Below are 23,534 nucleotides of genomic sequence, written 5' to 3' on the forward strand. Positions count from 1 at the left end.
TATCATCTCATAAATACTAAGGCTCTCTATTCGTCCTTTCATGCCATTTGAACTTCAAAAGTTATTTTGATGCTCATTAAGATTGCCGATTTCCTTCCTTGTCCCTCTCTGACTAACTTCTCTTGTAATATATTTCTCTTTCTTGCTCTCTAATCTGAGCCCTCCATGATTTTAACATTTCCGTTTCCCTGCAGTTCCTCTCTCTTATCCTCTTATCCATACCCTCCTTCTATGGAAATCACACCTCTTGTCCTCTTTCTGTCATTGACATCTTTGAAAATGTTTGACTATACCATGTCCCAGAGATCCCTCATGAAGGGACTTTATGAACTCTTACCATTGAATGTTCTGCTTGTTTTTTTAACCAGCTTTAAGATTATTGGTATTTTATTTTCTTGTCTATCATCCCTCTCACTGGGAGGCAGTGTAAGGAAAGAGTTAAAAGGTCAAGGCTGTGGGGTCAGCCAGACCTGGGTTGTCACCCAGCTCTTGTCTACTAATTGTGTGACCTTGGGTAAGATATTTAACCTTTTTTGTGTGTAAAATGAGGTTACTGTCTACCTCCTTTGGGTTGTTATAAGAATTTAAAATGCCATGATATGCTTACCTGCCACATTGATTTTACTTCCAAAGGGTCGCTATTGTCACTTATTACTAATGTGTTGTTATTAATCTGTTTGCTCCTTCTCTAATGTCATTTAGAGGTTCATTATTTTTGTGTTTTTTTGATCCAGAGCCTAGTATTTCAAAGGCCAAAGACTGGATACTTCTTCTAATTCTTTGATTATCCTCTACATGTAATTTATTCTTCTATCTCCTTTGCTCTCTTCCTTTTTTTTTTTTCTGTTTGAGTTCAAGTCTCTACAGAGAAACTTCATCTGCCTAAGAATATGGGTCTAAATATATGCATTGACATATTCATCAGGAAAAACATGTTGACTCAATTTTCAAAATGAACAAAACACTTGAAAACATCTACTGAAGGATGAGAACACTTCCAATTTCATGACTGTTGGTTTATGTGTTCGCCAAGGAAATGAAGCATGTCCTTGCAATTAGAATGAAACTTAGTTTTCCCTGAGCTTACCATATCTGACTTCCCACCTCTTAATCAAATTTAATCTTAGGACAGCTCAAAAGAAGTAACTCCATTTCTCAGAGTCCAACACTGCAAACTCAGAGCCCTCAGCAGGAATGTAGAATAGTCAAAGAAGCAGACGCCAGTGTGTTCAGCTGCCCGTCCTATAATCCTTTCCTCTCAGTGGTATCTTCTTCCATACCTACTCCCCAATTACTATTCCTTTATTCTTCTCCTTTTCTGTTCCAACTTGCTTTCAGGAAATATTAACAATGGATTCATATGAATGTATTAGTGTGGAAAAACTCTTGGACTTGTTAGTTGTGTGATTTAGGGTTAAATGTCTAGGTTTTTCCATCTGTCACATGGAGAATATAATAATTCCCACCTCACTTAATTGTTATGAGAATCAAATAAGAACACATTTTGTGATAATGCTACCCTGCCATCCAAGAAAATATAAGTGAAAACACTTTAAAATTTTCCTGAGCTATACAAATACGAAGCATTAGTATTACCTCTCCCAGAAACATTTGCATTTGCACTAGGTTTTACCACCACCATTTGAACTAATAATAAAATAAAAGAACAAATAAATAAGCCTCTCGTTTTTAGAGTATTAGGCATAAGCTAGAGATAGGGTGAGATATTTTGAAGAAAAGAATCTCCTTCACAGGAGCCTTAATATTTACCTCCTGTGTTTGCACTGCTTGCCCATGTTTGCTAGGCTGGGCCCATTGTTACAGAGTGACCCCTCCATCCTCAATTTTAACTGCAGCTGTGACCCCAAATATGAGAATTTATGGTATCTGTGTTGAAATATAAACATAATGTAAAAGCTCATTGGGGTTTCCCTTAGCTATAGAAATCATCTTTTGTACTTTGAGAATCTCTAGCAATTTTATGGGGGTGGGGGGTTAGGAAGAGTTGGCATCTCCTTGATCACTAAAAATTTGTCGTAGAAACATTCCCAGAAAGATAATCCATTCTAGCTATTTATTTACATGGTTAAATCTCAAGAGACTCTGAAAAGAAATTTCATTTAGAGCAAATATTTAAGACAAGTAAACTGTGCTTAAAGACAAAGGAATTGATTTCCCAAGTATTTTCTATCTAAAGAGAGTCATTGATTCTTCTCTCAGAGTTAGGGTATAACTTTATAAGTTACAATTCTGTTTTTAAAAAAATCCATCCTTGAGAAATCTGCTACATTATTTGAGCTCACTACAACTTTGCTTTCAATTAACTAGCCAGAATCTTTGATCAATCTAAATCTGTTTACCTTGTCTGCCATGAGTTTTTGGAAGCAGCAAGACCTCTGTTCTGATAATAACACTTTCTAACTCTGGCTTTCCCCTGAAATTTTTTCATATAAAAGTAATTATTCTACTGACTGTAGCAAACATTGGGGAATAGGTGGCTACTATATACTACATCCTGTGTTTTGATTAGATAAGGAAAAAATTGAAACTCTGTGTCTTCAAGGACACAACTGGGAAGTCAGACACTATAATCAGGATAAATATGATTTACTAAGTATAATTCATTATAGATGGAAACATGTATGAGAGTAAAAACTATTCTGATACCAGCATTTGCAACCATTACTGTATATTGAAATTTGTTTCATTTTAATCATTCCTATGTCTAAATTTAGGCTTCTAAATGATTTTTTTTTATACCACAGGGAAAATAATTACCAGTCTCTGCCTTTTCTACTAGCCATTAGAACATTGAAAGCTTTCTTCAAAATTAGTCCAACTAACTTTTCAATAACTAATTTCCTACCTATTCTTATAATAAAACTATTTTCAGTGTATTTTGAAGAGAGTTGATTCATATAGCTTTCTTTGCAGATGTTTTTGATAGTCACATAGGTTGTTTTTGAAGTTAACTGGAAACCCACAGGGCCAGCGGGTAACATGAAAGTATGTATTTGCAAATCCTGAAAGGAGCCCCTAGTAGGACATCGAAGAGCTATGGTAGATGGAGATAAGCAGCATCTAGGTGGTTCTGGGATGCTTATTCAGCAAAGTTATGAGAAGTGAAGGATGCTTTTAGAGAGAGGGGTGATAGATAGTTCAGGAGAAACGATCAGAGTGTGAGCAGAGCAGTTGACTGAGGAGCCATGGAGATCTTCATCAGGAATGTCTAGGCTGTGCTAAAGCGGAGGGAAAACGCCCAAGCCCTGCCTTGCACATAGAGGTCATTGCAAAGATCAGTGAGAAAAAAGGCAAAAATAAAGTTCTTACAGCTGAAATAAGGGGTACCAGGTGAACTGGATAAAACGTGAGCATGCAGCCAAGTCCAGAATCGAGGAAGTATGGTTTCTAACATATAACTCTCCCCATCCTTTAAACTTTGAATAGCCAAAACTGAAATCTGCTGAAGGAATAATAATGCAAAGAGCTTGTCATTTTCACTTTATGTATACAATAACTCAGGTGATAGACATTATGGTATTTCTCTGTTTTCCATCTCCAACAAGATTTTAGCCAAAAATATTCTTAAATGCTACTCAAAGTATCTCTGAGATTGTACACTCCCCACATTGAATGTAGCTTTAACTCACCTCACCACACCAAGTATGGTTCTTTCCAGGAGGAAACAACTTCAGGATCTCTGTCTACACTAGGTTTATAGACCTCTCAGAAAACTCCACATCAATACAGTTGTGTTCTGAACAGGTGTTTCTCATTAGAGGTCATGAGCATCTTAAAACTGGTCTATAGGTATGCATTCCTCACAATGTCCTATATCTCCCATCCTGATACATGTAGAGTAATGCAGAGCTCTGTAAAAGTTTGAGATTTTATAGCCATTGTTTCTATATAGATATGTTTTGGATCACTGTTATGAGCAAGATATTGGGACATTTTTCCTTTCCATAAATTTTCAGCCAGTTTTCCTAGTAGAGCTGCTGAGAGAATTAACCAAGGCTGACATGCCCTTTGCAGCTCTTTTCCTCTCAGCCTGGTCATCTAAGCATCTTTGTGATGGGTGTTTACAAATGCAGACCTCAGAGAAAGTGGTCTCTCATGTGTCCTGGGGTAGCCACTAAGACAAGGAGCCAGCAGGAGAGCTATTAGGTACACAGGTCTTTAACTTCGCTTCCCTCAACGTTGACAGTCTGCAAGACTGACAACTTTTGCTAACGTGGAAACAAGTAACTCCTTGGACCTTCTCCAACTATGCTTTGTACCAGAATAGAAAATAGAAAAATAGCCCAGGTTACTCTTGGGGATGGAGCTACAGGAGAGCCACCAATGCTACAATGCCCAAGTCTTTAGTTTTTTGTTTAACAATAAACAGAGTTGCTCTTGGCATTCATATGTATGGAACTTAACCATGGTCACTATCTCCCATACAGATTGAAGTTATTTCTTTCTGACAGTTTCAGAACAACCTTCATTATATTGTTGAGCCAATGTAGAGTAGACATGCCCGAGGACTCTGTGCTGATGTCTCCTTTCTGGTCCCTACAGGATTCCTTCTGTCCATGACCAAGCCCTTTGGGAGAGTTTGTATAAAATATTGTCATCTGGATAAACCACTAGCTATAAATCTGTTGCATTAAACTTGGAATACGCAGTACCCAGTCTATCCCTGTAACTAAAAGAGAGAAAGAAAATGTTACCATCAGAATAAATAGTGGAGCCTAAAACTTCAGATTGAGCCCATTTGGAGCACTGCTTTGAGGATATGGCAATTTATGGCAAGAATAGAATATATGAAAATATAGAAGTAACTCTTGTGGGTTTTTTACTCTTGTGGGTTTTTTAATCTTGTGGGTATCTGAATAATCTGTTCAAACTTTTCTATTGGCATCCCCCTCTGTTCAGTGAACTGAGATCTAGCTGTTGTTTTTAGAGGGACAAGTCCATTGAGCTTCCCACACTTTCTCACCCCACTCCCAACAGTATTCTCAACAGCAAGGTCAGGATTGTGGATTGTGGATATTGTCTACATTTTGGGAATACAGCTATACTCTGTGGGCAGATAACCAGTCCATAAAGGACCCTATTTTCACCCCAGTTCTTTAAGAATTATCATCATTATATTGTTTTTACTGTTCTCTGTTAAATCTCATTTACACTGCTGCACGTGTCATGCAGCCCCTATTACAGTTTGCTTTTTTGCTTCTTCTCTTTACTGCCTTCTAGAGCCCAAAACTCCCACTTGTTATAATCCTTGGCCACCCACTCTCCCAACCACTGCAAACATAGAGCCCATTTTAAGCACAGTTATGTGTTAGGAGAGTTTTTTTGAATATTCAGGCATAATATTCTTTCCAATGGGTTGACAGAATATATGATGATAGATGAGAAACACAAGTAATACACAGTAGGGGCTCTCTCCGCTATACGGTAGAGGTACATCGAAGGGCTAAGTACTTATTCTCTCTCCTCCTGTACCAAGCACGATGCATGCTCATAGGAAGTGCTAAGGACAGTTTTTTTTTATTTTTTTTTCAATCTCAGCATGTTCTGTAGAATATGGTAGAGTGATCACCAGTATTCTCTAGGGTATACACATAAGTAAAGTATTCTAGGTCAGCTAGATGAGAGAATGAGGTAAGCAACTGTTGAGTTAGGAACGGTGCACCAGGTTTCTAGCCCTGGTGCTAGAAGATGCAAGTTAAGAGCCCATTCTTAAAACTCCAGAGGAGAAGTGAGATTCCATACATACTCATCCTTTTGCAAATATATAATGAAAAAAGGAGAAATTATAGACACCAACAGGTAGCATCAACAGGTAGCAGGGGCTTCTATGCATAGAAGGTATTTGATGAATATGTGTTGATGATAAGGCCAATTATATCAAAGAAGAGTAATGTAGTGGCAAAATTTAATTTCATCCATATTCATCCAAGTTAAAAGTGAGAATCTTAATTAAGCTTCCCAAATATAGCAGAACAATTAATTATAGTCTCTCATATAAAGCAGAAGAATCAGTCAAATAATAAAGACATATTTATGTAGTGCTTGTTGTGAAGCAGGCATTATACCAGGCATTTTATATGGATTAACTCATTTAATCCCTACAATGATACCATAAAGTATGCATCATTACTATTTCCAAGTCAAAGACAGTGAAATTGAGAGTTAAGAATTGTTACTTGGCCCAGGGTCACAAACCTAGTAAGTGACAGGGCTAATATTCAGCACTGGCAGCCTGGGCCCAAAGTCAACTCTCACCTACTCTGCTGACCTAGAATACCCTACACAAAGCTGGCTGATGGAAAAAGAATATAAAAATATATATAATGCAGGAAGTAGATGTAGCTCAACCACTTGAGCGCCTGCCTACTCTATGGAAGGTCCCTAGTTCAATTCCCAGTGCCTCCTGGAGACAAGCAAACAAAGAGCAGACAGTCGGGTGAGCCATCTGGACAAAGGGGATAAATAAAAAAAAATAAAGTAATATATATATATATATATATATATATAATGCCATGAGGATTCCTTTCTGACATTAGTTCTGTTTTTATTTTAGCAATATACAAGCTTCGTTTGTCTTTCTAATCAAAGTCAGCTCCAGTACTCATGAGGTCTATTATTTTTTCAAGAGTTATGCCAAACCGCTTCCAAGTACCCATCACTACATCTTTGTGTCCTGTACATTTACTGGCACATTGAAAATATTTCATTTTATAAGAGACCTTTAGTGACAAGATGCTCCTAAGAAACACCTGTCAAAAATGTTAACTAATAATAAAAATTTTTATATACCTAAAGTGTTGCCTATATCAGTGAGTGCAGCTAGTGATTGTACCTTAATTTTTTTTTTTTACATCCTAAAGATTTCATTTCTGTTTTAAAAGTAATCTTTGCATAATGTTTGATTTGCTCAGTAATATTCTTTTGGTTGTCTACAGTAAAATGTAAAGAACTTTTCCCTCTCTAATATCTTCTCTCTTCCTAGCTTTCAAGATCTGAATGAATTATGCAATCTCTTTTCTGAGATAGCTGAATGTATCTTGGCTTGAACTACTTGATTTAAAATAATTCTTTGCTTTGTAATTTCTTTATGGCTCTTTCTCAAAAATGTAATCTTTGAAAAACTTGGAAAACTCCTCTCTCTTCCTGGAAGCTTTAGCTACAAATGTCACTGCTTCCTTTCTACCCACCCAAAGTTTAACAAAGTGTTTAGTGAATATTTCCATGTCAACCAAAAAATACTAGCATTTAAATGTCTTCTTAAGTCTGTGGTTTTATAGCAGAAATCTTTTTCTTACAGCCATTTTCACAAAGAGTGAAGCAAAAGGGAAAAAAATGTTTATTCCCAAATTTTCTAAGTTAACACCTGGGGGCACACATTTTCTAATACCTAGATCAAAGCCCTATGAGAAGTGACAAAAATAAACTAAAGCTACAACCTCTTCCCTGAAGGAGTTTTATGGGTATAATTCCTTTTAATAAAGACTCTATTGAGGTTGACCTTCTGATAAAATGTTACATGTTCCCTTTTTATAGCCTCTTTTTGCGTTCATGCAAGATTTAACCTAGAAATACCTTTGGGAACCTGATGATAAGTTAACATCTATATAATTCGCAATTAATCAGGATCCCTGACTAACCAGACTATCTCTTTCTTAACAGTAAGATTTCAGTATTCTCAGATACTCTATTTAAATACATGTTGTTTTGGAAAATGTTTGCATATTTGTTTTTTATTTATTTCTAATACAGGGCCCTCCTGGAATAAGAGGAGAACAGACTCTTGGTGGATATTATAATAAGGTATGACTTTTTTTTTTCAAACCTTGTGTACAGAGAGATTTTATATGATGGTATTTTTAAAAAATAAACATTAATTCCTAACTGCTCAGACTTTGTTACATGATCATATATACTTAATATTTTTCCACACTGAAAACTATGTTTCTGGAAAAAAGTATTTTTTCTTAGTATCTTTTTACAAAACCAGGGTTTTGTCTTTCTGCATTCCCCCACAAATTTGAACTAACAAAATTTTAGTTCAAAGTTGGCTGCTATCAAAAATCGTGTTCCACCATTGATAATGTTATGTATATAGTTTCTCTGAGGGCAAAAAAAAGATGAGTTGCTACCCTGCCTCTGGGTAACATAAGAGCTAATATATATATATACATACATATAATTTTTTTAACCAAAACCAGTAAGTGCTGTACCAAAATCTCAAGCAGTGCTTACATACCAATACCATAGGACAGAATGAGATTTCCCCACCTTTTGGTAAGGAAACATTTTTAATGTTCCCCAAGATTTTATAATCACAATTGGAATAGGTAGAATGCTGTAGGGAAGTGGCAAAAAAGCAAGATGGTTTTGTTTCAGTCTCTACAAGGAAGCACAACAAAGTGAGACAAGTGAGTATTGGCAACCAAGTTATCCTTGGAGACATAAATGAGATAATTGATTAATTCGTCATTCAATAACAAATATTTGGGGTCTGACCACTTTGTGTGGTACCCTGTTCTGTGTGAGCCACCCTGTCCACTGATATCCATAATAGCTTATTATTAACACATTTTGGTGAATGATTATGCCTCTACCTAGAAACAAAGTTGGAAATAATCCCCTTTAGTCTTTAATAAAAAGTGCAGAAAGTTTATTATATGTCCCAAGTAATCCTATATTAAATTTTCTCGTTTCCTTATAGATTTTATAGGGAGTATTATATTAGGAAGAATGTTTGGGGTATGTTTTGTTATTCTTTTTTAAACCTTTTCTACATAGATCTAAATAGCCTTTTCAAAACATTAGGAGTTGACACAAGTGGGGGGAAAAGGTAATCTAAAGCATATCTAAATTTAATCAATTAAAATGCAATGTTTTTCCTTAATGGAATTTAAAATAGGATTTTATTACAAAATAGGGTTTTTATTTTAAATGCTTCCAAATAGTGACAATGAGTTGACTCTGATGTCATAGTGACAGCTGAAAACTTCTAGAGCACACTATATTACTATATGCCATAATATAAAATTTACCAAGCTACTACTCAGCTACTTAAATATTTGCTATTCCTTGCAAAATTTTTAAAGCTCATATCTTTACATATCTCCCAACAGTACTTCTATACATAGTTTATCTTGCCGACAAGCCAGTCTTCCCTTAAATGAAGACGTACAGAGCATTTATATTTTAAGGTCTAAAACTGAGATGTAAATGTTTAAACTTTAAGGTTAGTTTCCCAGTGTGGGGCTGACCAGAGCAGCTAAGTGAAGAATCTTGCTAGTTGCAAACCAGCAATTTGCACTTGGCTCTTAACTCACCTAAGACTAACTCCTGCTATGTTATCTTTATTGCCATTACAGAATTGGGGCTCATAGGTATTTAGTCCAAATGTGCTCTGAATGTTCCTTTAGAGCTGGAGCAAAGCTGTATAAAGAGAAGAGGTCATAGCTTTTTTCCCCAAATGATGCACATAACCATGCTTTAGATTCATTAATGGAATTACTGGAAGGTAACTTGACTAAGACTATACTCTGTTTCCTTCTGGAAGAACATAGAGCCGTTCACACTGAGGTACCATCATGATGGATGGAAGAGGGGGGCCCACCTTCTGATACCTTCACTGACCAATGCTTCTGGCTTGTAACCACCTCTCCTCACCCTCAGCTTCTCAAAAGAAAGAGTCAAATGTGCCACAGTGAGAGAGAGGCATGTTTTCACTTGGCATTGTCCCCAGCCGCCCATCCCCATCTGTTTTCGGATACTGAGGTTGTTTCATTTTGCAATTCGTTGCATGCCTTGTGATGTGGCTGTAGCAAATAAGCACAGAAAGCGAGCAAACCTAAGAGAAACTGAACTGAAGGTTAAATAATGTACCAGGTATTGAGATACAAAAAGTGACATTCCAAGGTTAAAATGATCTTCCCTTTTAAATTGGCATTGATTTATGTGATGGCTGCAGTTGAGCCCTGGACCTCAGCTCCTCAGCGCCTGGCAGCTCCAGGAGTCACGCAGCCCGGATTCCGCGGAAGCAGCTACCATGGGAGGGTGCGTAGCAGAGGCCCTCCTAAACTTTCCCTCCCCATTCTAAACTAAAAGAGCCCTTAGTTCATCCTCATATCAGGAATCCTTATTTGCACTTTGTCCTCTATGCAGAAATTGCTCTTTTCCCCAACAATTTTCCTACGTCACCCGGAGACAGAAGCTCAGGCATAAGAAGCCCTGTTCCCTCACAGCACAAATCAAAAAGTGAAAAAGGGAGAACAAAATAAGGAAATGAGGACTAGAGGAGGGGAGAAGGAAAATTATATAAGTGTATTTTTGTGTATTTTTGCATGCCCACTTGGGGATGGGAAGAATAAAGTTAGAAGATTTCCCTCTCCATCACAAAAATAATTTGCAGAACAGCTGCTCCCATTCTGCAAGATTGTTTGCAAAGAAGCAACAATGCTGAGCATATTCTTCCCCTTCAGGAAAATCTGCTCACAATCCGGCAAACTGCTCCTCATTGTCTCTAGCATTGGGGTTTTAATAAAAAATTGATAGGCTCTGTCAACTTCTAAAGCATCAGATCCAGAGCTCTTCAACACTCTAGATGGGGAAGAAGTGTTATCTGTGGAGGCCAAATACTGGCTGATTTTGCATTTGATATTGTTTTTAAAGATCCACATTGAAAATGCATAGCTGTGTTATCTGACATCACCACACTCAGTGCAATTTGTAGAGAATCAGTCTCAGCTGCTGGAGATTGATAACGTGCCTCCCGGCAACCAATTCTAGTGTTCACTTCTCTAAATTGGTGATCCAAAAAAAACCAATTTACCAGCAAAATAATCTATTTTTCCCTTCAAGTATCAAATCATAACTTCATTTTAATATTTACGGACTAGAAAGGGACAGAAAACCTTTCTCCAAAATCAAATATTCAAGGTCTTTCCAAGCAGCAACTTAAATCTAGTGATAACACGTAAAGCAAAAGCTTCCTTCAAGACTGACAATAGAGGCAGCCACTCTGGGCCCTAATGACTTAGAAATAAAACTTAAGACCTACCCTTCTATCTCTCCCTCACTCTGTCCCGAGACACACCTGCTTTGGGGAACTCCATGGGCTTAGGCACACAGACATATGGATATTTGCTTCTTGGTTTTAATACAGAGAGACCTTGAAACTCTCATGGGTCCACCTCCTCCCCTTCGTCCACCACACTTGGAACTGTTGAAAATGTTTTCCTGCAAGTAACTGAAAGGCTGGACTTCGAGCCAGCCTTAGGTCTCACATACAAGTGAGCCCGGCCCTCTCAGGCTGCATATGACAACCTGGGTTTTTTTGTTTTGTATTTTGTTTTGTTTATTTTATGGCCCTTCCTGCCTAGGATCTTAGAGCAAGTTCCCCCAAGGGCTGGGCTGAGGTAATTTAAATGACTCTATGTCCTGGGAGGGAGGACATTGTCCTCAGTCTCTTCTATTAGGCTGACCCAGAAGAAATTGCCAATATTTGGTTGTTTGCGGCCTACAAAAATGACCATATCCTTTTATTCAACCCATACATGTCCAGGTATGCTCCTTTCCTACCAGAGGATGTATTCTCCATGATAATTAGAATAGCCTGGGTTTTCCTACTTGTCTGGCTATAGGTTCCAAATTTCCATTCACCATTTCCCACATGAAAACAAGGAATTATGTTCTGACATCCCAGAATTCTTCAGAATGGGCAGGCCAGTTAGCACATTCTGTGCCAGAACCCTCACCACTTCACCACAGGCATGTAAACTAAATTCTTAAATAAAGGAATTCAAAACTGTGCAACTATTTTAAGTATTCAGCAAGTTCACAAGAATGCATTCAAATATCATGGCACCATTGCACAAAATGACCTAATGAAATGGCAGTACATCTAAGGCAGAACTGAGGGGATGAGAAACACAAGGACTCTGTCTCTTCTTATTTCTGTAAATCCAGGTAATTGTCTGATGTCATTAGCTTGAAGAAAGTGGAGAGGAAAATCTCACATGTTAATGAACAGTGCTACTGAAGTTCAATTTTGAATCCACCGTGAAATTTTTTTAAAGATTTATTTTTTATTTATTTCTCTCCCATTTCCCCCCCACCACCCAGTTGTCTGTTCTCTGTGTCCATTCACTGTGTGTTCTTCTATGACCACTTCTATCCTTATCAGCGGCACCAGGAATCTGTGTCTCTTTTCGTTGCGTCATCTTGTCGTGTCACCTCTCAGTGCGTGCAGCGCCATTCTTGGGCAGGCTGCACTTTCTTTCGCGCTGGGCGGCTTTCCTCACGGGGAGCACTCCTTGCGCATGAGGCTCCCCTAGGCGGGGGACACCCCTGCGTGGCACAGCACTCCTTGCGCGCATCAGCACTGCGCACGGGCCAGCTCCACATGGGTCAAGGAGGCCCCAGGTTTGAACCGCGGACCTCCCATGTGTATGCAGATGCCCTATCCATTTGGCCAAGTCTGCTTCCCTGCCTTGAATATTGTTAGCCCAAGGGTGAGAACAGCCCCAGAGGTCCTGAGGGTCCTTACCCAGATGGATTTCCTTGCCTAGCTGGGTGTTCTGAAGAGTAGTAAATGGTCCTGTCATTCTTCTGGGTAATTCACTAGAATTACTAGAAATTCACTAGAAAATCAAGGGGATCTGCCTACAAAAAAAAAGTCTTGGTGCTCAAAAGCACTATCCACTCCCCCAGTCACAGCATCTCTGATGTCCTCTAGGTTATCTTGGGCAACCAAACCAAGGTGCTACACCAGAATATGCCCTCACCAGAGGCTCTTTGGGTGCTCTTCCACTCTGAAATCTGAGGGCATGGGACCTCGCAATCCAAAGACCACATCTGGGCAAGTCATTTCTTAGATCAAAGCACATTCCAGCTTCTGCCAAAGTGTCCTAGCATAAGCGCAGCCAGGGAGAGGTGCTGAGGGGTCATGTGCGTTAATTGGTTGGCACCATGCCCAAATGTCTTGTATCTTTAAGAAAAAACCTAAAGTTCATATGTTTCTGTACAAGTTGCATCTAAGAGACTTACCACTTTGTAAACTGTTGGTTCTGTATGTACTTGTGTGCATGTGCCTTGAATTTCATGCCATGTTTTCAAACATGTCTCTAACAATTTATAACTTGGAATTTTAAGAGTACAATTTTTATATTCAGTTTTAGACATCTCATCACACTTAAGAATTAAAAATGAGGGAATACTCATCACAAGTCCAGTAAAAGACAGCAGCTATAAATTACTTATTTTTAATTAGAGTAACATGAATAACATGGAAGGAATATTAAAATTGTCAAGCTATAGACAATAATGATCTGAATGGCTGCTTCTGTGCACTTTTGCTGTTTAAACCTTTCGGTACCTTTTTTTAACAAACACATGTATTTTTAATCAGGAAAAAAGGTAATGGGAAAAATGCATGGATTAAAATTATTGTATTATTTATTCAACAAATATTTATTGAATGCTTCCCATTCCCAGGTGTCAGGTAACATGCTAGTCAAGGTGGATTCAATTACAGGTCATTATGGGGTTTGCATTCCAGTGCAAAAGATGGATAATTTAAAAATAAAGACAAAAAATAAAGGTGTTAGTTATTTATATAATAAGTACTAAAAAGGAAAAATGCAGATGTCCAATGAGAAGAAAGGAGATGGGAACCCGTCAGAGAGAAGGGGGCTTTAACAATGGCATTTTCTAATAGCAAGAACTGGGGGATGAACAGGAACTACTCAGACAAAAAGATGAGGACAAAGAGTGATCTAGATGTTGAGAAGGGAAGGATCTCGCTCTCTTTGAGCAGGTGAGAGAAGGCCATGGTAGCAGGAACTTCTGAGGGAGAGGAGTAGCCAAGATGATGCTGGAGTGGAAACCAAATTCCATATCATGCAGGATCTTGACGGCAATGTTAAGGTTTTGAAGGAACAAGGTCAGAATGTCTTTTAAAGATTTCACTCTGACCTTATGTAAAGAATGCATGTGTTGGATTGAAGGGGCAGTTAGGAAGCTCTTGCAGTGATCATCTGTTCTGAGGTGAAGTAGTGAAAAGAGGAGAGGATTTCAATAGACAGAATCAACCAGTTTGGCTGGCTGAGCTATGAGGGTGAGGAAGAATGACACCAGACTGAAGAAGGAGGAGTTAGTTCTGTGGAAGGGACAGAATGAATTCAGGTTTTTGTTCTTTCTTTGATTTTTTTTCATTTGTAAAATGGAATCACTTTGCATTTTAAATGCAGAGCTACATTAGGAAAAGTTAATTATCATTCTCCCACTTCCAGGACTTATCAATGTTGAGTGTGATATAATTATCACATCTTTCTTTCTCATATATATGTGTAATTGTTGTATTTTTAGTTCCATTTTGAACTTTTTGAATATGAATTGCTTATAAAATTTACATGTGAATACATCAAGCATAAATATATATATAAGGGTCTACATTTCAGAAGGGAGATAAGTACTAAATATCTGTAGATGATATCTAAGTCTGGGAGGCGAATAAAAGTGCCTGGGAGAAAATACTGAGTCATAAGAGAAGAGAACTTTGGATAGAGTCCTAACTTTTAACAGTTAGATAAAGGAGAAGGAGGAAGAGCTTCCAGAAAAATAGGAAGAGATCAGAACATTGAGGTATCACACAAGTCAGAGGGTAGCAAGTACAGCCAAGAGATCAGTTAATGAAGAGTCCATTAGACTGAGCCACAAATAAATTATTAATAACATTAGAGAATCATGTCAGTGGCATAGTTGGGGCCAAAGCCAAATTACTACAAGCTGAGGAATAAATGGAAGATGAATTGTGGGCACAGAAACCATCAACTACTCTTTTTTTCGGCAATCATTTGAACATGTTCTTTTTTATTATTATTAATAGATTTTTAAAAAGATACATAGATCATACAAAATGTTACCTTAAAAAATATAAGAAAATCCCATATACCCCCACTCCCTACCCACCCCCCCCCACTCCTCCCACATTACAAAGTTCTTTCATCAATATGGCGCATTCATTGGGTTTGATGAATACATTTGAAAACATTGCCCATGAATGGGAAGGGAGGGAATGGTCTGAGGGAAATGTAAGCCCAAGGTACTATGTATTGTTTTTTTTTTTTAGTTTGAAGAAACTAGAATAGGTGGAGAAAGATAAAGGGAAATTAAAGATACTGACCAATTTTACCTACCCTTTACCTAATTTTACCAAAATGGCCAATTTTACCTAATAGCAATAGGTAAAATGAATAAAGAAAATTTCCTAAGAAGGCAGAGGTCATGAGATTCAGAGCACATCTGGGGGAAATGATAAGAGGAAGGACAGTTCATTGACTACTGCCAAGTGTGCATGCAGGTAAGTTTGTAGATTAAGTAGCAGGAATTTTGAAGAAGTGCTTGTCTTTTTCAGTGGGATAAAAGGCAAGGTCATCTACTAAGGGAAAAGTGTAATCCAGTGTAGCAGTCTAAAGACAATAAAGATTTGAGAATGGGGAGAGCAGAGTAGCACAGTGCAATTGCTCAGGTACTGCGGGACCTATAGAGGTTGCCAGAATATGAATTTGGAGTAGTGACAGTTTATACAGAGATGTGGTATTTTTCCAACAGTGATCATTTGGGGGTGGGGGTGGGGCGAAGATAGAAAGTTCTCCAAAGTTGAGATTTTTCAGAGTTATTTAACAGAAAGTGAGAGAGGCAAAAATATCTGCAAAAGCAATTAAAACAGTATCCATAAAAAGCTATGGACTATTACATGACTACTCATGTTTTTAAAGGAAGAAGTGAATGCAATACAAAAGTGAAGGTTTCTTTGTATTTTTGTTTCACTTTCCCCAGGGAAAACTTGGTGAGCATGGAGGTGACCAGAAAGGAGAAAAGGTAATCAGAATTTTTAAAGTAAATAAAAACATCTAGCATTTGATACCAATTTGCACATTCATGTGCCAAGGGCAGCCGGCTCATGCAGCCAATAGAGGACACCGGCCTCCCCCTGCCCTCAGGCAGGACTGTTGGAATCTGCTTCAGAGGTAGCTCCTCAGTGAACTCTGCTGAGTAGGCTGACTACAATGGAGGGAACAAATCAAGGGAAAATAGCTGTAACAAGGTAAATGAGATAAGGACACAAGTTTTGGTTTATAATTAGATGCTTTATGAATCTGGGTAGGAGGCAAGAAAAATCTGAAGACCCTTTTGGCAAAATGCCTCAGGCTAAGAAAGTGTTTTTATGTATCCAAGCATAAACAACTATCATAGGAGCATTTTTTGGTGGGGTTTGATAATGCAGAGTAGTGATTTACCCACATAATTATTTCAAAACAGTTTTAAAATTAAAATTCTGATAATTTCCATTGCATCCTTTTTGTCTTCATTAACAGGTTTAATTATGTTAGCTATGAAGATGACAGATCCATTTGCCCACTCAAAAAGATGTCCCATTCCTTTTTGATCCTGAAATTGTGATGACCTTGAATTCAGTTTTAAAGTGCCATTGTCAGAAGAAACAATGCACATTAAATCTACAGAGAGAAAGGAGGCGGTTTGGAAATACTCTGAGGGCATGTGGCCTGTGAGTGCTACCGTCATTCATTCACCCAGTAAAAATTCTGTTGATTGAGGACAGGGTTTTTGACATGAATCCAAGAAAATATGATTTCCGTGCCTTATAAATCAGTGCAACCAATCTATTCAAAAAATCATACATCCGTCCCCAGGAAATACTGCTAACAGATAACAGAAACTATGAACATCATTTAAATAGACCATTCAAAATGAAATTTTCTGCAAGAAAAAAAACCCTTGACATTCTTAAAAAGACATCCAAAAAATTGACCTCGCATTATTTCCTGTAACTGAATAGCTTAAGAAACCATACACCACCATAACGAACGCATTACATTTTAAGCAATTACTACTGGACACATGCAGGCCAAGGGAAGAAAAAGGAAAAAGAAAGCCACAAAACTTGTCACATAAGACAGCTGAGCAAAGAAGAGAGTTGTGACACTTTTAAACTATTTAAATGATGATTCATTTCTTGAAACAAAGCAGCTGGCTTCTGTTTTGCTATGTTCATTAGGAAACATATGTTACTCAGGAATCTTAAGACCTCAGTGGTAAGAAATGTGATTCTGTGAAACAGGTGTATTTCAAACTCTAAGGACCTTTTTCTATTGCTCAAAATCTCTTCTAATCGCTTCAGAATCTTAAGTGGAATTAGAAAAAGCTAGTGGCATAAGCATTCCCTTTTTCCACCCAAATAAATAACCTAGAAGAGTCTATAGGGAACTTGATGCAGTACCTGATATAAGTGTACACATATAGAATGATTTTTTAAACTGTAACTAACCAAAGAAAGACTCTGCTAAATAAATAATGTGTACCATGAACTAAATATATAAGCCAAGCACTTACTCAAAGAGTGAAAGCAATTCTACCTACACACACCCATTCAGTATCTGTTCTGAATCAATATATTAGTTTTGAAAATTATAATGCTTTCCATGGGTCAACTCAATAAGAATTTAAACTCCTTCAAGTTGCTCTTGTAGTTCTTTGCTTTCACCTGTGAAATCTAGTGGCTCTGAGCCCTGGCTACATGTTAGAATCACCTGGAGGGCGTTTACAAAATACCTGAGCTAGTCCTCATCCACAGAGATTCTGATTTGGGTCAGTGCCCATATCTCTGATTAATCTGAAGTGAGGAAGTGGGGTCTTTATTTCTCTTATTTAAAAGTGCTTCAGATAATTCTGATGTGCAGCCAGGATTGAGATCCCCTGGGTGGTGGAAAGAACATGGGCTGGGGTCAAAAGTTGATTGTGCCATTAACAGCTGTGGCACCTTGGGAACGAAAGCCACTTCATTCCTTGGAGCATGTTTCCTCGACTGTAAAATGGGCATAATCATATCTACACACAAAAAAATTGATGGGAGGATTAAAAGAAGTGAGATGGATTTCCCAAATGTATAGTACCTGACACATATTAAGCCCTTATTAAAGATTTGATCCTTTCTATTCATCCACTCCAAACTTTTTCCTCGCCCAAGGTCTCAATTAACCCTTTCTGGTATTAATAGTTAGTTGTTGCCATCTTAGCACCTTGCCTTGTTCATCTTTGCATCTCCCATCATAATTTTTACAGACAAGGGACTCAGTATATGTTGTAAAAGATTTAACCAGCTGTGCAATCTAAACACATCAGTGAGTTATCGTTGCCCTATAATATGCCAATTCTGAGTGCAGACTGGCAAGATAGAATTATAAATCCAGTCTGCCACCTGGAACCCAACACTACTGGGAAAGCACCAGAACAACCACAGCAGTAGAATCTACATACAAAACGCTCCTCGTTTAACAACCACTTCCTGTATCAAGAAGACCAAGATACAGAGAGAACCACCAGGGAACACTACATGCTATTATCACAACAGAGACCATTGTTTCCACATAGCCAGTCTCTGGGGATTGAAACAGTGCTCTGGGATGTGGTAAAAGAGTCATGTATTTGCAAGTTGGTTGAGGAGAGCTGCTGCTTTGTAGACACAGTGAGAAAAAGGTTGTAGAATATCTGAAGACTTTGAGAAATTAGCAGGTGACTTTTGGCAGGGGGAGAGTCAGGAAGAAAGCTGGAGTCTAATCAGGACCAGGCACTTCAAATAGCATCTAAAGTGTCAAACTAAAGGACAGCCTTTCCTGGTGCTCAATAAATTCATCACTTGTCTTTCAACTATAACCACAGTGATATGTCACTCAGCATCCATTTTAAATATGAAAAAACAACCCCATGTGTATCTAAAATCAGGTATGAAATGCTTTTGCTTACAGAATTTTGTATGAGGGAAGAGGTCCATAAAGTTTCCTCCAAGCTCACAAAGCCTCTCTTTGGTCATGCTCTAGATGTCAATGAAGATCTATTTATAATACATTGGCTCAAATATATAGCAGCTAAAAATATAATTACTTTTTTTCTATGTACATTCTCCTACACTCCCCCGTTGGTATTGGGTAGATGTGCTGTTCATAGTCATTTCTAGACCCTTCCCTGATTTGCAGATGAGTCTAATCACTAGGCATGTATTTCCTTCATGGCTATACACTGGAGATTTTAGCATTTACCCAATGGATAATATCAAGATCACTCTGTACACCCTGATACTTATACAAAGCCAATTGTTTATTTCCTCTTTCAAACCAATAACAATTGGCCCTTAAAGGTATCCACCAATTTCTTGCTCTTCTTCTTTGGGTAAAATTTGTTAGCTATAGAAAAAAAAAATTGTTCCACTTACTATGTGGTATATCTAGTACTGTTGATGCTGCAATTGCAGATGTTTAGACACTAGAAAGAAAAATGCTTAGATATTTATTTTATTCTGTATTAAGAAAAACATATGTGCAGTATACTAAACTCTAGTTTTCTGGATATTACTTCTAAGGACAAATTAATATTTAAATTTAAAATGTGAATCAATTAGAGGGAAACATAAGCTACTGCTATATTGGTAGAATGTGGACATAGAAAAAATTATATAGTCAGTATTCAGATGACTGAACTTTGAGAAACACTGTTCTAGAATATACATTCCAGCAAGGATTTGAAAATTGAAAATTGACTTTTTTCCATTTGGTTCCTTGGCTCTCCCAAACAGTGCTTTAATATTACTGGCTAAAAACTTGATATTATCAGAAACCAGCACTGGAAATATTTAAAAATTGATAAAATCAAGATTAAACTTATAGGGAAGTAGATTTTGGCTCAACTGATAGAGCATCTGCCTACCATGTGGGAGGTCCAGGGTTCAAACCCAGGGCCTCCTGATCCGTGTAGTGAGCTGGCCCATGTGCAGTGCTGATGCACGCAAGGGGTACCCTGTCACACAGGGTTGTCCCCCGCTAGGGGAGCCCACACGCAAGGAGTACGCCCCCACAGGGAGAGCCACCCTGCATGAAAAAAAGTGCAGCCTGCCTAGGAGTGGTGCCGCACACACAGAACCAACGCAGCAAGATGATGCAACAAAAAAAAGACACAGATTCCCAGTGCCACTTATAAGAATGCAAGTGGACGCAGAAGAGCACACAGTGAATGGACACAGAGAGCAGACCATGGGGGAAAGGGGGAAGGGGAGAGAAATAAATAAAAATAAATCTTAAATAAAAAAAGATTAAACTTTCAAAACATATACCACAAATCTAGAAGACTGATTAATTAAAAAAAAAGATCTTGTCTATTCGGTATACATGGCAAGCTTCCTCTTCATCCATTCTTAATCACAATATATAGATTTAAGATAGAAATATAGAAATAAGTCAAAGCTTTTAGGGCTGTAATAAATTTCTATTTGTAGTGCTTTGGAATACACTGTTGTTTGAGGTTTCAAAATAAACAGATAATCACATCCACACAAGGGGGAAGGTATAGAGATGTTCACTGCAGCTTTGTTTATAGAGAAAAGCTAAAGACAACCCAAATGCCCATCAAGGAAGCATGGACAAACCTTAGTACTTTAACATGTTAGAATGTTACCCAGCAGTTACCATGAGTGAACTAGACCCATGTGGATCAATACAAGTGGATATTAAAAACAACATTGAATGTAAATCAAGTCACAGAATGTTATACACAGAATGAATCTATTCATGGAATTTGTTTTAAATAGCCAAAATAATTTATTAAGTATTATTATTCCAAATATGCAGTTAAAGTACACAACTATGGACTGGAAAGATAAATACCATTTCATGAGATTGGCTCTCTATGGGACAGTAATAGAAAGGGAATTATAGGAAACTTCTTTATTTGTAGTTTTTTTATTTCTTTCATTTTGGATGTCTGGTACATGGAGGTTTGGCATATTCTACTTTATGTTTCCTATATTTGTTTTCAAACTGAAAAATAGATAAGATGGGGAAGAAAGATATATGCCCAGAAATACAATGTTGGATATCATTTTGCAAAAATGCCCTTGAAGTTGGAGAAAAAAACAACAACAGTGGTACATATCTTCTGATGGCTACACTTAATTTTACAATTATCCAGTTATTCAGAGATCTTAGTCAGTGCTGGAAGGAAATATATATTTTCTTTAAGTATTATCTCTAAAACTGTACTTTCTCAAAATACTCTATACAAATCCCTCTTTAAGATTTTTGTCCAGAACATCTTAGACATTTCTAAGCTGCTGCTGTCACCACACTGACAAGAATGCCTTCTTTGTCCAAAGCCAATCATCTAAGCAGCAATATAAATGCTGAAAACAGCTGAGACTCATTTTCCTTCCTATGACTATTGATGCCCCAGTCCCCCAGCTCCCCCACCTAGAAAAAGAAAGAAAGAAGTGTCTGAAATAAAATGTTAGGAATTATTGTGTCAGTTACACAATCTGATGTCTTTGAGATCACGAAAATTCACATGACTTTTTTTTCTGGTACAGGAGAACAAAATTACAAGTTTTTATCTTCTAGATGTTCTTTCCTTGAAAAATATAATTAACTTGTTTCACATTACTTTTAAATATCATAATGAAATATGAATTTCCAAAAGACCTAAAGGCATTGTGAAGAGCTGGCAAACACATTATTATGCAAATAGCCTAACTCAGTGCTGAACTTCCTGTTGTCTCTTGGATGCTAATAGATAAATTCCGCAGTTAGAGGGAGCCCATGCAGTCATTCTGTATCTGACAGTTACAGTGGTACTCACCTGACCGCATGCAAATCTCTCTTCTACTTTTTCTTGAAAGGGTGAAAACGGACAACCAGGATTTCCAGGGTCCATTGGCCCTAAAGGACAAAAAGGGGAGCCTGTAAGTATTTTAGCTCTGAAGCCAGGAGGAAGAACAGTCAAAACTCAAATTAAAATACCAAATATCAAATCATCCCAATTCCATGTGCCTTGGCTACCCATGCCGAGGTTAACAACAACAGATCATGGCTCTATGCCAGTCACTGAGTCCTTCACATGTATTAATCCACAGGATCTATTATCTCTATTCTTCAGATGAGGAAACTGAGAAGCATGGAGGTTAAGTAACTTCCCCAAGTTCGCACAGCTAGCGAGTATTAGAGTCATGAATTGTACCTAGAAGGACTGGTCCTAGAGCCTAGAGATTTAAATTACTAAGCTGTCTTGTTATAGCTAAACATTGTGGCTAAAGTGAATAATAAAATCAGTGTATCAGGAAATGGATGTGGCTCAACCAATTGGGCTCCCAACTACCATATAGGAGGTCCAGGGTTCAATGACCAGGGCCTCCTGGTGAGGGCAAGCTGGACCATGTGGCAAGATGGCCCATGTGGAGTGCCAGCCCATTGGAATGCTGCCCCATGCAGGAGTGCCCCCTGCATGGAATGCTGCCCAGCGCTGGAAAGCCACCCCATGCAGGAATGCCAGCCAACGCTGAGAGCTGGCACAGCAAGATGACACAATAAGAGACACAGAGGAGAGAAAATAAGAAGATGAAGCAGAACTGGGAGCTGAGGTGGCCCAAGAGAGTAATTGCTTCTCTCTCACTCCAGAAGGTCCCAGGATTGGTTCCTAGAGCTGCCTAATGAGAACACAAGCAGACACAGAAGAACACACAGCAAATGAACACAGAGAGCAGACAATGGGGAGAATGGGGGGAATGGGGGAGGGGAAAATAAAGCCAGAGAAATACCTTAGGGATTGTTTGCTTAGCAAAAATTCGCATGCATTAGGCTGCAGGGCTGAGAGGAGGGGGATTTGGCAAGGACTGAGGGTGGTTATCCTGTTTCCAGGCTCCCTTGTCAGAGGGGGGCTGCATTTTGTCAGTTCTACCAGGAGGATCCATCCTGCCAGCCTCTGTAACAAGGTGCAATAGCCTAAGGGCCACAGCAAGACTTGGCTGATAGCTGAAAGGATTTCTTGACCCCTTCGACTCCCTCAGGGACTGCTGGGTCAGACCCTCTCCTTTCTGTGATTTGCTCAGAGTGTCACTGTGAAATCCAACCCTTCCCCTGTGAGAAAGCAGTACCCCCACCAAGGGCATAGCAAATGAGTAAGGCAGCCTTAGGAAAGTTGAACTAATATGAAATCCATTATTAATTGTGGAAATGTTTTTTTATCTGCTCAAACAACAGCTCTCAATATACTTTCTGAAATTATTTTCCTTTCTTGATTTCTGTACGAACAAAGTGGCTTCCCAAGCCACTTTTCCATATTGCAGTAACCAGTTTCCTTCAAAATTCAGTTCTTTTGTTGGGAAAAATAAATCATATATAAATGGGACCACCAAAAGTGATTATATGAATCTTAGTTACAAAAATGACTTTTAAAAAAGGCTGTGTCAGCAGGCCTCAAGATTCAGACTTAACAAATGTTTCGTCTTTGCAATACATTTTTTTTCCAAATCACTTTTACTCCTTTTTTTGCCAGAGTGAATAAGGGATAATGGACTTCGGGGAGTAAAGAGAGAAGAGGTCACTAAAATGCCTGCATGACTAACAGGAACTTTAAACGTACTTAATGTTACAAAGTCAGATTTTCCCTATGCTTCGGCTTTATGA

The 23,534-nt window shown here is 38.2% G+C and overlaps 1 protein-coding gene across 1 annotated transcript in view; it reads left to right on the forward strand.

The window, feature by feature from the left end:
* The window catches only part of COL19A1 (collagen type XIX alpha 1 chain), a 376,839-nt gene that overhangs the window by 275,569 nt on the left and 77,736 nt on the right, over window positions 1-23,534 (forward strand). The window contains exons 18-20 of the mRNA XM_023585875.2: window positions 7,771-7,821; window positions 15,850-15,891; window positions 21,752-21,814. Coding sequence (XP_023441643.2) covers window positions 7,771-7,821; window positions 15,850-15,891; window positions 21,752-21,814 — 156 coding nt within the window. The remainder of the gene's footprint in view (window positions 1-7,770; window positions 7,822-15,849; window positions 15,892-21,751; window positions 21,815-23,534) is intronic.

This window comes from Dasypus novemcinctus, chromosome 11, assembly GCF_030445035.2.
Source record: "Dasypus novemcinctus isolate mDasNov1 chromosome 11, mDasNov1.1.hap2, whole genome shotgun sequence".
In the NCBI taxonomy this organism is placed as follows: domain Eukaryota; kingdom Metazoa; phylum Chordata; class Mammalia; order Cingulata; family Dasypodidae; genus Dasypus; species Dasypus novemcinctus.